This window comes from Danio rerio, chromosome 23 (assembly GCF_049306965.1).
Source record: "Danio rerio strain Tuebingen ecotype United States chromosome 23, GRCz12tu, whole genome shotgun sequence".
In the NCBI taxonomy this organism is placed as follows: domain Eukaryota; kingdom Metazoa; phylum Chordata; class Actinopteri; order Cypriniformes; family Danionidae; genus Danio; species Danio rerio.
The window spans coordinates 2,062,475-2,082,500 of record NC_133198.1 but is presented as its reverse complement, the minus strand read 5'-3'; the positions used below and the strand labels follow the sequence as shown (position 1 = coordinate 2,082,500).

At 38.8% G+C, this 20,026-nt stretch overlaps 1 protein-coding gene across 5 annotated transcripts in view; it reads left to right on the top strand.

The window, feature by feature from the left end:
* prdm5 (PR domain containing 5) overlaps window positions 1-20,026 on the top strand; it is a 114,199-nt gene that overhangs the window by 72,509 nt on the left and 21,664 nt on the right. Inside the window, exon 14 of one of the 5 annotated variants that reach the window (XM_073938258.1) lies at window positions 11,256-14,037. Within the exon in view, the coding sequence (XP_073794359.1) occupies window positions 11,256-11,272 (17 nt within the window). The 3' untranslated portion in view covers window positions 11,273-14,037. 5 annotated transcript variants of the gene reach the window in all.

Genomic DNA, 20,026 nt, shown 5'->3' with positions numbered 1-20,026 from the left:
GTCTTATTATGTGAATTTTTATTCATTACATCTTTTCTATTTGTGTTTATTCATCTGTTCTTAGCTCTTACGGCAGTGGTCACCAAACTTGTTCCTGGAGGGCCGGTGTCCAGCAGATTTTAGCTCCAACCCTAATCAAACACACCTGAACAAGCAAATCAAGGTCTTACTAGGTATACTTGAAACATCCAGGCAGGTGTGTTGAGGCAAGATGGAGCTAAACCCTGCAGGGACACCGGCCCTCCAGGACCAGGATTGGTGACCCCTGTCTTACGGTGTTGTACAGTCTACAGTCTAGGATAGCAATTTCAACAATAAAGGCACAAAGGAGGACAGTGCATGAGTTTATTTCTCCAACCGGGCTGTTACAATATATATAATTTTTTCTTGGGTTCTGCAGGTTGCAATGTCCCCAATTTTGCTTGCCAATCTTAAAGGGTCATGACACCCCCCACTTTCGGTTCAAGTCTACCTCAGATTTTTTTCAAAAGATGCATCATAATGGGCGTGGAGCTCCGCGAGCAAAGGGCAGGAGTGGGTGTGGCCAGCAGGGGAGAAGGAGGGGAGAAAACAACTGTTGTCAGTTAGCTCACAAAATGAGACACAAACCACGAGGAGACGCATGATTTTATAGTTTACAAAGATGAAATGCAAAGAAATAAACAGCAATTTAATGCCCTGCTACATTTGGTATTCATAATTTTAAATACAGACAACCACAATTTATAACGCTATAAAGATAATCGTGTTCATATAAACACTATAAAAGAGGACTTCTCCCTCAATCCCCGGGTCTAAATGTGAACAAACTCCTGATAAAAGTGTCTCACAGCTTGGCACTGGCAGGTTTGCCTTGCTTTCGGAAAGCACGCGCAGTCATGAATAAATAAGAAGCCCGCTCTTCTCATAGGATAAAAAACTCCACTATGAATAATAATGAGAAACCGAAGCGTCATCTTTGCACTTGCAGTTTTGCGCTACGTCATCGATTTTGATCCGCCCCAAAAATCATTTTAAACCCGTAAGCTGAAATTAGCTGACAAAAGCTCAAAATGATCCAGTTTACCCCACAATTAAAGCTGACAGGTGCTAACATTGTCTTAACTAATGCTAAACACACACAAATCTGTTAACATCTCAAAAAAAAAGGACTCGAGGGTTTCGTGAACCTTTAAGTCAATCGTAATCGATTATATTGGTTCAATTTGGAATTTTCCCACCCAGTGCAGAGCCCGGGGGTGCAGACTTAATTTCCATCTCCAGGTTTGTGTGTGCACTCGAATTGGTCAAAAGCAGAGGACCAATTTTCAAGTACTTGGCGAAACCCACTTCACCTTACATTATGAGTAAATTTAAGTCTAATCTTTGAATGCGTGTAAACCTATTGTCAGGAAACTAACAAATATAATTAATGATATCTACGTATATCCTTGATGTGAACCCCCCTCTAGACATTTAAACCAATCCTAATTAGATCTAGCTGTCGGACAACAAAACAACACTACTATTTCTATTCAGTTTCTGTGTGGCGATAAGCAATGTTTCTATAAATCACCTACTCCAAACTTTGATGTACATGATCCTAAACGCCGTAGTACATGTACTTCAAATCGTTGTTCGTTTGAGGACAAAAAGGAGCTTGAGAAGTCTTTAAAATCTCTCTGCAAATAATTTTACAGGTGCGGATATATCTGCTCCACTCTCCATATCTGCTAACCTGGTGTTGTTGTGTTTAATGTTGTTCTCCTCTGCCCTCCATGGATATGAGATGCGATTAATTCACGTCAAAGAAGCTCCAGAACACACCTATCGATTGAATAATCGCCAAGGACCAATGGGTGCTCAAAAACCTTTAGGAGCTAAAACGAACTCCCCTAAAAGTTTGCTATAGTGGGTTGTTTTGAAATAGCAAATCAATCTCAAAATAAACTTTGTTCGGCTGGATTTTGTTTAAGATTATGTCATTTTAGTTCATTCTTCAATTTAGTTTTAAGTGTACCGGGACCTGAAGACAAACTGTTAAACAAGACTTCATACTTGACTATGATCTAAACAATAGGAATCATGTTTCTCAAATCCACACTTGATTTCTACCAGAACCACTTGACTTCTTTATTAGAGAACAGATTTAGGGAGGTTTAAGCCCAGTATGATTGGTATTTCAGATTTATTACAAACCTTTTAAAGCAGCATGCGAGTGGGGTTCCACTAGTCTTAGTCTACGGACCGCTCGTGCCTGATTGATGTTGCCCACAATAATAACAATAGCTTGCTTAAAATCCACTCTAATTCCAATCTAATGGGCTAGATTTATGTCATTTCCGGGATTCGGCATGGACCTCGCATAGGTTTTAATCAATCCTCTGGAAAACAAAGTGTTGTTTACAGGATTCTGGTCTTAGAATGAGTGTTTCTCAGGAAGAACTGATCCCTGGATTTGTGAGGCTCAAGAGGTTTGAGAGTTACCACGGCTTTGGTCACACAACATGTTCCACATTATCAAACATATTGTATGTCCATAAAGAAGTCACTGGTTATTACTTCTGAACGGATGGAAATAGTGACTGCAGAGACCCCGCTAATTTATTTAATGTGTGTAGAGTCTGCATGTCATAATTTATCCATTTGTCCTGCTATGTGCATTGATGCACCTGGCATCAAGACACTTTCCATCTAAGATCCGCTTGTCCACTTTTGACTGCTAGCAGTGTTGATATATGCCGTTGTGCAAACTTGGTTTAATGTATTCAAACAGCCACAAAATACCAGCTACTCTCCGTTTATTGATCAAAGATGGTTTGGTTATCATGGGGTTAACATTACGGGATGTGTCAACACAATCTCACGGCAATTCGTAACTTTTTCATTTAGTGGCGAATTCGTATGAATTCGTACGATCTAATTCGTACCACACTCAAAAAAAAAATTGTTGAATGAACATGATTTAATCGTGGCACCCTTTATGCATCTAATCCAATCAAGTAAACCTGAACTGCTCTGAACATGTTGTATGAACACAAAGCACATTTGTAGATAAAACATGGTTTCAATATGTCAGTCTAACTTCTTTGCAACTAATTGACTCAAAATGTTTGTATTGTGTTATTCTAACTAAAATGATTCTACTTTACTCAATGTAACACTAAAGCTTTACTTTAACAAAATTATGTCTTGTTAAATCAGCTAGAAAATTTCTTGTTCAATATTGTTGTTTAAATTACTCTTTTTAAATGACAATACTATGAACCAAGATTTTAAATTAAGTAATTCAACACAAAAAGGACAGAAAACATGTTATATATATATATATATATATATATATATATATATATATATATATATATATATATATATATATATATATATATATATATATATATATATTTCTTTTATTATAGCCTTTAGCAGGCACCAATCACATTTAAACAAATTTCTTCTTTAATATTCTGATACAAAATGTTATATAATATCCAAAATTGTAATATGTAATATAAAATGTATAAGAAACATTTAGCCAACAAAATAACCTCGGCTCTTAAGAAAACTGATCCCCAAGCAATACCTGTAGGACGTTAACATCATTTTTTTTTACCAATTGAGTTTAAACAGCTTTCTTCACTTTGGTACTCCTATTCAAAATATAAAAGTATAAAATGTGGAAACATTTAGCCAACAACATAACATGCATAACATTCAAGCTCTTGGGAAAACCAATTCCCAAACTGTGCCGAAAACACGCGGTGATACTTCTTCTTGTTGTTTTCGTATGGTGACATCCAAACGCACTACCGCCACCTACTGATATGCGCGAAGTGACTCTCCAGAGTGAGAGTTGTCGATTTGAAGCGTCTCAGTCTCATTGAATCAACATGTTCTGATCAAATTCATTTGATTATTTCTTGATTCAGTTTCAAATAACATGAATTAATCATTTAACATACGTAAACTTGATTTGTTCTTTTCAATCTGACAAATTTTTTATTTTGTAAATCCGATACCTGCCTAGTTGATTTTTTTGAGTGCATTTAGTACAATTTGCTCATCCCCCAATGACGGTTGGGTTTAGGGGTGGGGTTAGGTGCCACGCCTCCTTTTTAAAATCGGACAATTTCGTACGACTGAACTCGTACGAATTAGCCACTAAACTGGCAAAACAAAAAATACTTACGTTTTCTCGTTAGATCCGGCTGGATGTGTTACTGTATGTAAAAGTGCATCAAAAACAAGAATTTGCATACTTCTTGAGGATGTACTACCTTTATATTTAAATCTACTTCACGACAATAGCATCAAGCAATATCTGAGTGTGAACTCTGTTTTTAAAGGGGGTTATTTCATTCAGTTGGCTGCTTACATTACACTTGTGTTACCAAGTTAGTGACTGGCGCATTTGTATCACATTCCAAAGAGCTCCGCTATCAGCACCACTGTGGAGAATTCATTTTGGCTAATGTGGAAAGCTCTTGGCCGGAATAAGCCACGAAGTAGACTAGACTTCATGTCGATCAAAAGCCAAATGGTTTTCACTTGATTTAAGACTCGATGTCCATCCGATAAGTGATTTCATGCAACAATTAAACCTTGAGGACACAAAGTCATAGTATCTCAGGGCCGGAGTGACATGTTTATGGTGCTCAGATGTGGAAGGAGAGCAGTATGAAATGTTACAGCACAGCTGTAGGAAGTTCTGCACATGCATCTTGTAATGCTAAAGGAAGCTGAGGCACGCGAGTGTGTGTGCGCGTAGTGATGGGTAATTCTCTGGGATGTTCTCGCTGCAGGAGCCTGTGTCCTCACAGTAGTCTAACGGTGCTCACTTAGACAATCACACACACACACACACTGTCCACATCTGGAAACTGAAATCTATCCAGTCCAGTAAAACTATGTATGTGTGTGATATAAACATCTCTACTGAACTGTCTACTGCTGGATCCAAACAACAGAAGAAGAACAGCTTTTCCACTTGATTAATTCAGGTTCAAGATGTGTTTGGGACCTTTTTTTCTGAATTACTGTATCTGCCAATGATGATTGATATGATGGCAGCTTTTACTGTAGGGCTGCAAAATTCTACTTTGTTCCCAACATTGATTAGTTGGAGGGTTGTTTGAAGTAATGTCTCCAAAATTTGTCATGCTTAGACAATGGAGAACTCAAAACCCTGCAAAAAATGTCAGTCGATAAGTATATCATTTATTTTATTTGAATATTGAAATGATCCCTTGTCATCAAATTAAACTGGGTAGGCCTGTTAAACTCCATCACATTACAAAAGCACATATTGTGAGACATACTGTATATGAAAATGACAAAAACCAAGTAATTATTGTATAGTTAGATGAGATTAAGACCGTATGAACACATATAAGGCCGTGCTCAAACATACACAAGCATTTTTTTTTTTTTGTAAATTGAGTTTTCCCCACCTTCATTATACATACATACATACATACATACATACATACATACATACATATTATATATATATACATGCATATTATATATATATATATATATATATATATATATATATATATATATATATATATATATATATATATATWTWTATATATATATATATATATATATATATATATATATATATATATATATATATATATACGTATATATATATATATATATATATATATATATATATATATATATATATATATATATACGTATATATATATATATATATATATATATACGTATATATATATATATATATATATATATATATATATACGTATATATATATATATATATATATATATATATATATATATATATATATATACGTATATATATATATATATATATATATATATATATATATATATATATATATATATATATATATATATATATATATATATATGAATATAAATAAAAATATGTATATAAATAAATATATATATATATATATATATATATATATATATATATATATATATATATATATATATATATATATATATATATATATATATATATATATATATTTACACACGTATATATATGAATATAAATATATATATATATATATATACATATATATATATATATATATATATATATATATATATATATATATATATATATATATATATATAAATATATATGGCTGATAATCATATTTAATGGCTCAATCGGTACTCGCCAATCTGGCCGATCTCATGACCCGATTACAGGTATTTGTTTAGGAGTTTACAAGCAGAGGAAGACGCACATGCTCTCCCGTATATTATACATAGCGAACAGCAGCCACAAGACATTTTGCCATTGTTCTTACTAATTTTTATATCTGTGTTATGTACGTTCTGTAAAGCTGCTTCTGGCCATGATATGTTTACACCTAAATGGTAAAAAGAAATGTGTTTGAGGGATTATATGCAACATCATTCATTTATTCACTTAGGTAAGGCGAGATCTTCAGTATCATACTTAGAGGGAAAATGTGCTTAATGCATTATAATGCAATAGAATTTGGTACTCGATATCGACAAGGAATCGGTACCTATATTAATCCGGGGTAGCCACAGCAAAATGAACCGCCAACTTATCCAGCACATGTTATATGCAGCGGATGCCCTTCCAGCTGCAACCATCACTGTAAAACATTCGTACACACTCATTCACACAGACAATTTAGCTCACCCGATTCACCCGTACCACATGTCTTTGGACTTTTAGGGGAAACCAGTAGCACAAGTAGGAAACCCACCCAAACACAGGGAAAACATGCAAACTCCACACAAGAACGCCAACTGACCCAGCTGATGCTTGAACCAGTGACCTTCTTGCTGTGAGGCGATTGTGCTAATCACAAATACATATATTCAAATGTTTCTCACTAAACGATTTGACTCTTCACCTACTTGCTGTATGCTCTTGTACTGAACACAGTCATACATGGTAGCGTTTAAGCATGTGTGTCGGCCTGTCAGTAATCAGCAGGTCAAGTGTGAAGTGATTGGGTGTGTCTGTGACTGATCAAAGTCAGTCGCATATCGTTCACAACCGATCAATATTGAATTCCTGCACTGCCGGTCTGTGCCTGCCGGCTCTCAGGCCTACATGTACGGTCTGCACACAGTATAAATGCATTCATAAGTCTGCTTTGGATGTTGGAACGAGAAAAAGGGAGCCGGGATGGAGTGTGTGATGGACAGACCTAATGTCTTTCATACCCAAGACCCCGAGCTCCAAAGATCTCCCCATAACACCAGCGCAATGCTCGGCATGTGACAGGGACAAGCATCTGTTCACCAGACACACACACTCTCACACGAGGGGGTGCCAAACGGATCGATTAGCAGACGGGGGTGCCACAGGGGACCGCCGGGGATCTGGAAAGAGAGCGGAGACACTCGGGTCACACAAAGACGGTGTCGCATTACAACACATGCTAAATCAGTTAGCCCCCTTTCCACACACACACACACACCAGGGGCTCAGATAGAGATCCACTGGATAAATCAAAATAACAAGTCCATTTTCATAGTTTTGGAAGGAAATGCTAGTGATGTTTGCTCTTGTCTCGTTTACAAGGCTAGTGTCGTTATGAGTATGTTTTTCAAAAGTCAAAAGAGACCAGCCGTAAATTTGGGGAATATGGTGTTTTTGGCATATGGCTCAGGTGCCACTTTCAACTCAGTTGCAATTGAGAGTTTTCAGTCACAGGATCTGTTCAGAGACCTGGGGCCTCATGTACGAAGACTTGCGTGGAAATCTTACTAAAACATTGCGTACGCAAAATCAAGAAAAAAGAGAAACTTTGAACAGAATGTGAATTGGAGGTGCTGCTTTCGGAGGTAGACCGGAGAAAAGCGGTGTTATTTGCAAGTTTGTTCTCCGGAATTAACAACAAAAGAAAAAAAATAGAGTGGGAGAGTTTAGCTGATGCGGTTAACACAGTTGGGTCTGAACATCGCACTGAGTGCATTAAAAAAAGATATAGAGTGGTTTATATCTGTAAAATGTTGCAATACCCTTAGCAGTCTCAATGGCGCACCTCGTAAAACGCATGTGATCATGAATTGACACGTTCGAGTATGAACTCGGCTCGAATCCAGTGTCTGATGAACTCTTTCTTCTTTTTTTCCCCGCTACATATCAGATTTTGCCCACTATTTATCACGAGAAAGACAAGTAGAAATCATTAATAAGTTTGTGCATCATATTTTATTTGCACATTTATTGAATGGAAATGTTTCTGATTCACGCATGCAAATTCATCTTCAGATAGTGTCTTTATAGGAATGTGCGTGCGGTAGATCGCTCAGATTACATTGGAAAAACAGGCGACTGCTGCAAATTGTGCTTTAATGTTTAGCTGGTCAACTGTATGGTATGGAAACCTTACATACCTGCTAGATGAACCCGTCTCATACAGCTGCCATTGCAAGGCTCAGACACTTTGTAGAGTGCAATTTAACACAACTGCCACTAGGAGTCGCCAATGGAAATAAAACAAACACGCACAAAAAATGTGCGTACGCCAGCCAGAAAGCTGCCGTGAAGCTGCGCACATTCCCACGTTCAGTTCATTGTTAGTAAATCCAAACGTGAGCGATTCTGAGCGTGAAACCTGGTATTTAAAAAAACGCAAAGTTTTTGTGCGTACGCAGCGTTGATACATGAGGCCCCTGGTGGGCTAAAAATGCAATGCAAATATTTGGATTACATACCAATTAGGGTTGTGCAGATAAACAATGCCATTTCCGATCGACAATACGATGCTGAGCCAGCATCGCCGATCCTCCGCCCCGCCCCCGTCGCAAACCCGCTCGCGAAAAATACACACTCAGGCCCTGTTTACACTAATACGTCTTAGTATTAAAATGCCATTCTAGAACGAAAATGATCCACATACACACCGTGTTTTAACTAGCATTTCTAAACAGCCCTCCATCCGCTGAAAACCACACAGAGATGTGCACGTTGGAAAGTTTATCAAGGATGTACCGCTGGATGGCGTCTCACTATAGCTGGTAAACGTGATGTTTAAATAATCTTGTCTCTAACGATTCTTTGGTCTTTTGGATCTTTCAGGTAGCGTGTCTCAGCATCAGTACACGGCTTTAATCTTTCGCTTTCACACTTGTACTTAGTAATTTTAGTAAAAATCCTAATGCTGTGTTCACACCAGATGCGGAACAAGCGGATAAATCGCGCCGTTCGCGTGTAAATAAATGGTGAACATTTGAGTTTACTCGCTTCATTTGCACGTCAAATCTGCTTCATTCGCGCGTCAAATTCACTTCACAACAGACGCAGATTCGCATGATGGGCGGGGGTTCTGTCTGCCCGGTGACTCTAGCTTCGTTGCTAAATGGCTAACATGAATTTGATTGAGAGAATAGCTGTTTATGTGCTTTTAGGAAGGCTGAAAAACAGCGTTGATTCATTTGGAGCTTTGTGAGTTCATAAACTCCTCCAGAAACTTAACCTGGATGATGGAAGCCTTTAGCGGTGCTTCTGACTGAGTCGAGCCCAGTTTGACGAACTGTTGTCTGGTGTGTGCAGGAAGATTTTCCCCCGGGACACCAACAACAGGCACTACATCATAATCATGCCCCCACTAGAACAAGCTCCTGATTGGTTAACGCAGCGCAAATGTCCGCTAAAGTTCAGATTTTCGACCTCGAGCGGTTCGCATGATTCATGCCACAAACGTGCAAAATGCTCAATTCGCGCTATTCACGCAGTTTGTGCCGCAGGATGTCTATTCGCTGCTTTGCATTGACTTAACATGTAAATCAGTCACGCTTGACGCTTCTTTCGCGTCTGATGTGAACACAGCATTATGATATTCACAATACTCAAGATTTATATATTCAGAGATCATCAAATCCTGCCTCTATAGCTGTATACCTCTTCACTTTTACATGCCTTCTAATCTGCACTGATCATCTTTGTATTTCACACCCGGGAGACGCAAATGAAGTCCCACAACTCATTCAGGACATGCACTAGGGCAGTGGTTCTCAAACTGTGGTACGTGTACCACTAGTGGTACGCAGGCTTCCTTCTAGTGGTACCCGGAGGAATGAAATATGTCATGTACATGCTACACACATTAAAAAAATGTATCAAAAATTATCTATATAATATGCCAAATATAACATATAGCCTTTATTTCTGAGGTAATCCACCACATTTTTTAACTGTGCAGAGGTGTAGCTGCTTTACTGGGCCTACTACGCTATTGTATTTCAATACAGCTCATTTTGGTGGTACTTGGAGAGACCATTTTTTTGGTACTTGAGGTGGTACTTGAGGAAAAAAGTTTGAGAACCACTGCACTAGGGCATCCCTTACCATGATTTGCCTAAAACACAGATTGGCGTATAAACTCATCAATGGTAGGGAAGTGTTGTCTTTTTTATTGAAAATATATAGTTGAAACGGCAGTAAAAGAGTTAAAGAAGTAGCACACACTAGTATAATTTACAAGCAGCGTGCCCCAAAATGCTAACTAAACCTCGGATTATTTACATCCTCTTGTGATTTCGCAGCTGTATGACTTTTTGTGAGCTATAATAGATGATTTAAACTCTTAGACTTCCATTATATACGTCCAAAGTAATGAAATAGTTAAACATAATGAAGATTTCTTGAGCTGTCTTTAAAAGTCAGACGGCAAGAATTGGGATTGTATGAACATTCTGTGTGTTTGAAGTGAGGTTCGGTATCCAGGAAAGAGGTGTTGATGTGTTTGCCATGTCTCCACATACTGGCCACTTATTATAGACAATATTACATCAGACCAAGGGTCACCAACCTCAGTCCAGGAGTGTGAGTGTGTCCCTACAGTTTAGCTCCAACCTGCCTCAACACACCTTCTCGGAAGTATACCTTGTAAGACCTTGATTAGCTTGTTTGATTAGGGTTAGAGCTAAAATCTGCAGGACACCAGACCTCCAGGAACAAGTTTGGTGACCCCTGCATCAGATTGTCACATAGGCAGTCTTCAGCTAGAAACAGTCCTCCTCAGTACCATCTGCTAGTGAGAACACAGGCTCTTTTTGTCCTGAGATAATCCCTGTTTTACAGACCTGACAGATGCTCAAATCCCTCGACTCAGGGTCTGGGGATGAACCCCAAACTTTCAGATCCCTCTTCTAATGTCTTCTACAGAGGTCCTCCTTTAGCTCTAACCCAGTGTCCTACTTGTTACACACATGATAGATGCCCCTGCTGTACGCTAGCACATCTGTGAAGTGAATTTACTTGTTTGTCAACAGGCCGACCTGTAAACTGACACCGACATCCTTGATGAAAGTTGCAAATGGGCATCAAGCCATGCAAGACGCAGCAACATGACTGCAGCAGATGCAATGGTGATAAATAGCTTTGGGTGATGGGCGTTTCCTGATGGCAGAAATACACACCAAAATGCAGACCAAAACCAAAGGAGGAAACCGCTTAATCTTTAGAGATGGATGGGGGGTGTGATGTTTGCTTTTAAGATGTGGCTGATGAAGATCTGTTTCCAGATTTTTGTTCGAGATTTCATCACATGGAGTTGTGTGAGGTTGTTCAGTTCGCAGCTGCATGTTTTCCCAAAACCAACTTTGCATGGAGTTGATCCCCAAGCTTGGCTTCCCATAGAACTCTGCTGTGGAGGATGTGGAAGGTGCGTTTTTTCCTTATGAAGAGCTCTCAAGACAAGTCAAGTCACCTTTATTTATATAGTGCTTCATTCAAAACAGATTGGCTATCCCTAAGTGTGACGCAAGTGAGAAAAAGTAATAAATCAAACATCACATGAACGAACGCAGAGAAGTTGTCCTGAAATGCCATGTCTGTAACAGCAGAACAATTTAGTGTTGAGGAGAAAAGTGCTGTCTGAGGGAACCGCATGGTATAGAAGGTAGCTATATCCCTAACTAACCCTGATTTACAGCTGTTTTATTTATGAAAGCCAGAAACAAAGGAGATAATGCAAGAATCTCCAAACCTAGAGCAACAAATGCAACAGTTTGCAGATAACACCAAGACAATACTTCACAAGGAATGGAAGAAGCTAAGGGAATGTTAATACAAGATAATGAGTAACTAAACAAGGCACAGGTGAACATAATCAACGAGCCATAAATAAGATAATGAACTATAAATGAGAATAATGAAAAGAGGAGAACATAAGTAGAACCACAAAGTACAAACTAAAACAGACACATATTTCTTGTAGCAGAACAGAAAAAATTCATTCATACATTTTCTTGTCGGCTTAGTCCCTTTATTTATCCAGGGTCGCCACAGCGGAATGAACCGCCAACTTATCCAGCAAGTTTTTACGCAGCGGATGCCCTTCCAGCCACAACCCATCTCTGGGAAACATCCAAACACACATTCACATTCATACACTACAGACAATTTAGCCTACCCAATTCACCTGTACCGCATGTCTTTGGACTGTGGGAGATACCGGAGGAAACCCACGGGAATGCAGGGAGAACATGCAAACTCGACACAGAATCGCCAACTAAGCTGAGGCTCTAACCAGCGACCTTCTTGCTGTGAGGCGACAGCACTACCTACTGCGCCACTGCGTCGCCCTACCAAAGCCTGACTTGTGTAAATGAACTTTAATAGTATGACATTTTAAATGAGTTCACTTACAGTACTCCCAGGGCCGTTTTAAATATCGGAGTTGATGTTTAGCCGCACCATGTTGGTGTTTTGTAACATTTGATTTTTATGAGGTGGGTTGTTAGCCCAACTTTCAACCCCCAACCTGGAGGACCAGGACATGCACGCATACACTGCAGTCAATTTAGTTTATTCAATACACTTATAGCACGTCTTTGGACTTGTGGGGAAACCAGAGCACCCAGAGGAAACCCACACGAACATGAGAAGAACATGCAAACTCCACACAGAAATGCCAACTGACCCAGCCAGGGCTCGAACCAGCGACCTTCTTGCTGTGAGGCAACAGCGCTACCCACTGTGCCCCCCCCCCCCCCCCTTTCAATAAATTACTTTAAATGCATTAATTAGTGAAAGTTATTCAAGCCAGAGGTGGATGCCAACTTGATTCAAAGATGAAGGTTTGAACTTGGTGCTGTGGTTTTGGAAAACACAACTACCAAGTATCTCTGACAATTTGTCACGTCCCATTTGTTTGAACACATTCGACCACATTTACATGTTTATACTATGATAATCTGACTAAATGTGTGTTCCACTACCGCTTGCTCCAAGTTGAAATTGAACACCCATGTTTAATGTCTTGTTTACATCTATATTTAGTGTTTTTTATACCATGTGTAATTGGTAGTATTAAGTCAACGTTTAATGCCTCGTGTCTAAATAAATGGTGTCAATGTGATCGTGCACACCAACACACAAAACGCTAAGTGTAAAAGCGGCATTTTTTAAGAAATGCCTCTTGCTCTTTTCTTTTTTTTTTGAAGCGCCTCACCAAAACCTTCTCCACCAATCAGATTGGCTCTTTTATTCACATGTACGGAGCTGCTGAAGTTAAAGTAAACAGCACTTGGAGGTGATCAAGTGCAAAACTGTCAATGCGAGCGCACATTGAAGAAGATGCCCAGAGGAGCTGCTTATTGCTCTGGTGAACAATAATAATTTCGTCATCACTAGAGCTAGAGCTGCTGCTTGAACCAACCTTTACAACAAGCGTGTCAACTATGTATTCTTCTTCTGTGTTACAAGCGGGTGTCAGAAGCTTAAAGTTGTGTAGCGCCATCTAACGTCTAGGAGTGATTTTGTATACTCTTCTGCTCGACGCCAGTGAAAATCACTTGGCTTCGAATCTGAAAAAACATCTTGATAAACGCAAACGAAAAGCATCCCGGTGTGTACAAGCCTTACCATTTTACTAAGAAAATCTTGATGTAAATTACGACCAAATATATTCAATATAAACTAAAACCTAAACCAATACATTTGTTTCACTGAAATAAAAATACACAAGGTGATAGATTCAGCAATCACACAGGCTAGCGAATGTTGGCAAATAAATCGTTTTGCTAGATGTAACAAGTTGCCTTAAAAACTGAGATAAAATAAAACTTAAACATACTTAAAGGTGCTGTATGTAAGTTTTCGACACTTCTAAATCATAAAAATATCAAAATATGTTTAAATATATGCAGATATTTAAGAAACATGCTAAGCGAACATTCTTGTTTATATGAAAGCTGCTTTGGATAGGTGTGTTACGTGGGATATGCACGTCTGGTGTTTGATAATTCCAACTGTCATGCATGGCGTAGCATGTTTGGTGTGCGATTCATTCCATTGCTGCAGTGCTCAATAGATTACATTGGTTTTTAGCACAGTGGATTACATCCAGATTTTGGATGTACATGGTGAGCTTGTCACCATCAAATCAGCACCATAACGGATCGTTTGCAAGGTCTCGGCAGACTCGTTTGGAGAGCGCTCTCATGTTTAATGAACATCTTGCATGTGCATTCCCCCTGAAGCTGAGCTAATTAACCTTATTATTCAAAGGGCAGCAAAAAAGTTTTCCTCGCCAATCTCTTCATTCATCTGATTAATCTAAACACGCTTTTTTTGTAATCCAACAATTATTCCCTAAAGAGATTGCATTAAGACGAAAGCGAATTAGAGAACGGCACACACAAGAACACAGCCATTGGCATCTCTCAGAAGGCAGTGTCTTATTAAGTTATGTTTTGCCATTTCACGTTTCTCCATGGGGCTGCCCCAATTGCCAGACGCATTACCTATTCCGAAGGGAGCCATTCTCCATCCAGAAAACCCTTATTTCATTAGCCCAGAAAGCCCCGTAATGAGAATAGAGCTTTGTTTCACGTGCCTGGGTTTCTCTCTGCTTCCTGCTGGTGATGGCTGGATCTCACGGTTATGTGAGCTTGATACTTTTACGTCTTTTCCGAAACTCTAAATAATTCCTACACAATATGCCAGAGCAACAGAAGCTGTTCCAGCGAGCCAACTTTTATCTCAGGCTGTTCCAGTTAAACGGTTCTCTTTCTTATGCGGGGAAATTATTTTGCTGACATCATGCCGAACCTGATTTATGCCTTACTCCTCTTTTTAACATTAAATCTGTCCTACACCGAAATTCTTAAAGAGCAATGCACTTATTCTCTGCTTTTAGCTAGGAGCACAATATTAGCTGTATTAAGTGTAGACTTCAGTAGCCAGTTTTCTTTGGCAAGTCAACTTTTGTCATCTATACCTGTTTTTTTTCCTCTCTCTTGTTGTAAAGTGTTGGATATTACATATATCCGTTTCAACCTTTGTTTTTAATATTTAAAACTCTGGAGCACTGATCATTAATAGATCCTTTGAATCGTATGATGTATTATTGGGAAATAAATATCGATCTCAAAAGTAATGTACCGTAATGCTAACGAGCGGATGATCTGAATCAGGTGTGTTTGTTTAAGGAGACATGGAAAATGTGCAGAGCTGGTGGTCTTTTTAGGAACGTGGTTGAGACGTGATTCGCGCGAATGAAGCGAGTTGAACGTTGTACTTCTGAAAATCTGAACTTCAGTGGACATTTGTGCCACTTTAACCAATTAGGAGCTTGCTCTTGTATGGGCGTGATTATGAGAATTGAGTGATTATCAGAAGCACAGCGGAAAGCCTCCATCATCCAGGATAAGTTTCTGGAGGAGTTTATGAGCTCACAGAGCTGCTGCACCTCTGAAAAGATCTAGTGCACTCAGACACGGCTCCAAATGAATTAACGCTGTTTTTCAGCCTTCTTAAAGCACATAAACACTGTTATTTTCTCAATAAAATCCACGTTAGCCATTTTGCAATGAAGCTAGAGTCACCGGGCAGACAGAAGCCATCACGTAAATCCTCATCTGTTGAAGTGAATTTGATTTGCGAATAAAGTGAATTTAATGTGTGAGTGAAGCGGATTTGACGCGCAAACAAAGTGAAGTTGATGCGCGACTTAATCGTATTTGACGCGTGAATTAAGCGAACTTGATGCGCGAATGAATCGGATTTGCCGCGCGAATGAATCGGATTAGACGCGCAAATGAAGCGGAGTTGACGCCCGAATGAAGCAGATTTGACGCGCAAATGAAGCAGAGTTGACGTGAGAATGAATCAGATTTGACGCATGTATGAACCGGATTTGACGGACGAATGAATCCGATTTGACCCGCAAATGAACTCGATTTGACGACGAATTAAGCGGATTTGACGCGCGAATGAAGAGGATTTGACAGGTGAATGAAGCGGATTTGACGTGCAAATAAGCGGAGTTGACGCGCGAATGAAGCGGATTTGACACACAAAAAATCGGATTAGACGCGCAAATGAAGCGGAGTTGATGCCCGAATGAAGCAGATTTGACGCGCAAATGAAGCAGATTTGACGTGCGAATGAATTAGATTTGCCGCATGTATGAACCGGATTTGACGGACCAATGAATCCGATTTGACCCGCGAATGAACTCGATTTGACGGACGAATGAATCCAATTTGACGCACAAATTAAGCGGATTTGATGCGCGAATGAAGCAAGTAAATGAAGCGTATTTACGCATGAATATCGCAATCTTTCCATGCTTGCAGCATCTGGTGTAAACACAGCAGTAACGTTAAACGTTTTGATTGGTTCTTTGAGGAACCAATAAGGGTTCTTGTATGACAGGTGTGTCACTAAGGGCCACTTCAGCATTATAGTTACCCTTAAAGTGCCGCTTATAAATATTATTACTCCTTAACAGAACTGTTAAAAGCGTTCATTCATTCATTTCCCTTCGACTTAGTCCCTTATTTATCAGGGGTCGGCCCAACGGAATGAACCGCTAACTATTCCAGCATATGTGGCAGATGCCCTTCAAGGCACAACCCAGTACTGAGAAACATTCATACACACTCAATTACAAACCCAAACACTACAACAATTTAGTTTATTCAATTCCCCTATAGCGCATGTGTTTGGACTGTGGGGGAAACCGGAGCACCCGGAGGAAACCCACGACAACACGGGGAGAACATGCAAACTCCGCACAGAAATGCCAACTGCCCCGCTGCGACTCGAACCAGTGACTTCCTTGCCATTAGGCGACTGTGCTAACCACTGAAGCACCATGCTGCCACAATTTCATTTTATGTTACATTTTAAATGAGATTTGATTTTTTTCTTCATGCTTTATTTAGACAAGTAATTGCATTAGTATAGTTATTTTGTTTATCTTAGATATGGTTTAGTTTTAGGTAACAATGACAACACTCACTAGGCGATGATTATATCATGTTAATCAATACCATTTTCCCGACCCCAAATCTTAAATGAGAGGTCTCGAATTGGGTTTCCAGCGCGGTGGTGTTTGTTACCTCCCACTGCTGGACTGTAGGTCTTCAATCATAACTGCTTCGCTATCTGCAGCCTCCATCAGCTTTATCTAAAGCAGAGCCACGTGTTGGTGCTCTCGCTGATTGACAGCTTGTCACTCCTTCTTTGTGATGAGACCGATAGCATCTCTGCCATTCAGCTCAGTGTGGCTTTGATCCACAGAGGGGTGTGGCTTATTCCGGCCCCGCCTATTTCAGGTCTCTGCCGTTCATGATGGTGGAGATAGAGACACATTCCCCTATGTGTCTGCTTTCACATTGCTGGTAATCTAAAGAGACGCAGAGTATAGATTTGAGATCCTGATTTATATTTTATACACCTATTATTTTATCTGTATATATATATATATATATATATGTGTGTGTGTGTATAAACTGTATATATATATATATATATATATATGTATATGTGTGTATATATATATATATATATATATATATATATATATATATATATATATATATATATGTATATATACTGTATATGTATATGTGTGTGTATGTATATATATATATATATATATATATATATATATATATATATATATATATATATATATATATATATATATATACTGTATATATATACTCTATGTATATATATATATATATATATATATATATATATATATATATATATATATATATATATATATATAGCTGAAGTCAAAATTATTTACCCTCCTGTGAACTTTTTTTTATTCATTCATAAATCTTTTTTTCGGCTAAGACTCTTTATTTATTTGGGATCGCCACAGCGAAATTAACCACCAACTTATCCAGCACATGTTTTACTCAGCGGAAGCCCTTCTAGCCACAACCCATCACTGGGAAACATCCACACACACTCATTCACACTCATACACTAAGGAGAGTTTAGATAGGTGTTAGTGGCTCTCAGTACATTGCCAACACCAAAAGATGCTATGTTACACACATTCCGTCTTAAATTAATCTGGAATCTTTAAACTGCATGCTATTTATCAGCATTAACTGTCAAAGAGAAAACACTTGCACTACATCTTGAGTACTGCGCCTTTTGGCCTAATTCAGCTGCTGTAGGCTGATGCGCTGTGCATTATGGGATGTGGAAGAGAAATATTTGTCGGCAGCACTTTACCAACAGAGAGAGAGAGAAAAACATTACCTGATGGATCATTGCTAATATTTCCAGAAGATGACCATGTTGCAGTTTAGCTAAATTAATTCACGTCTCCTCCTGAAGTGACGTGCGATGCATTCAAACATTGTTTTCCAGCCGCAATCGTACTTCATTCTCAATATGTAGAGTTTGTCTAAAGTGATGTATACAAACTGTATAGTCTACTATGAGCAGCGATACAATCAGCCAGCGCAGTCGTCCCTCCATAGTCCCTCCATAGCAGGTTTGTTTACTTGCAGGTGTTCATTGGCATTTTCGCGCACGTAAATTCTGACCAATCAAAAAGCAGTTTAGGAATTACGTTCAATAACATCTGGCCAATAAGTGATGAGGATTTTGTCAGATGACTGCATTTTGGTTCTTTTCATCTGGTTTAGACCAGAGCAATCAGTGTGGTGTGAAAATGACCCAAAGACGGAAGACGATGCTACAATGAATCTGAACTACAGATGTGAAAGCACCCTTAGAAACCTAATTAGAAACTGAAAATGAAACCTACTAAAAAGATCTACAAACATAAATCCAAGCATCAGAAACAAACAGCGAGAAATTGATTCCCTTTGATCGCAAAAAGGGCAATTACTTTCTTCTGAGGAGTTAATTACAGGTATCCATAATGGGGGGGGGGGGGGGGGGGGGGGTGTTCACATATTCACAGATACCAAAAACTCCAAACATCAAGTGATAAAAAAAATAAAGACGCATGAACCCAAGAACACACGCGTACCAAACATGACATGAAAACCAAATGGTTTGGGTTTTTTCAAGAAGCGTCCTGTATGTATCCAGTTAAGCTCTACTTGGTCTTCAGCTGAAAAAAAAAATCTGAAAAAAAACGGCACATTTGTAAGTCGGAGTAAGTCATCAAACATGTCATATTTTGTTCTAAATGATATGCTTGCTTTCTGCACTGAATCCCACAACATACTGGAGCCTTTAATATTATGCAGATTCCCAAGTTTTGTGCCAGGTTTCCCCGTTCCAAACCCCAATTATGCCTGGCATTAAAACATCCTCCATCCAAAGAGGCAGACTCCAGTTTTTTTTTTCTTTTTTCTTTTTTCCAAGCTTTGATTCCAGCAAAGCAGAACGTCAGGAGTGATTGTGATGCAGTAATGCGCCTTGATCACCAATTAGAACGTCAATTCTCCACCGAAATGGTCCTGGCACAGGGGCTCAGATCAGAACAACCAACTGGCTTTGAATAATGACGTAACTGACTGCGCTACTAAAAAACAGCCCACAAATAAACATGCCACATCACAGCTTTTGTCTTTTGAGTCTTACTCCTAGTTTGGAGAATGTATTCCAGCATCCAAATACCAGAATCAAGACTCCAACATTAAATTCAGACTAAAGCAGGTCATTTGTTTGGAGCTAGTTCTCGATGTTCACATCAACAGCGCCGGTAATATCATACTTTGACTAATTAGTTTTCAGGTTTGAAGGTCAATGAGGTCAAATATGGGTAAAATCTGAACACACTGAAGCTGTGAAGTTGTAATGTAAT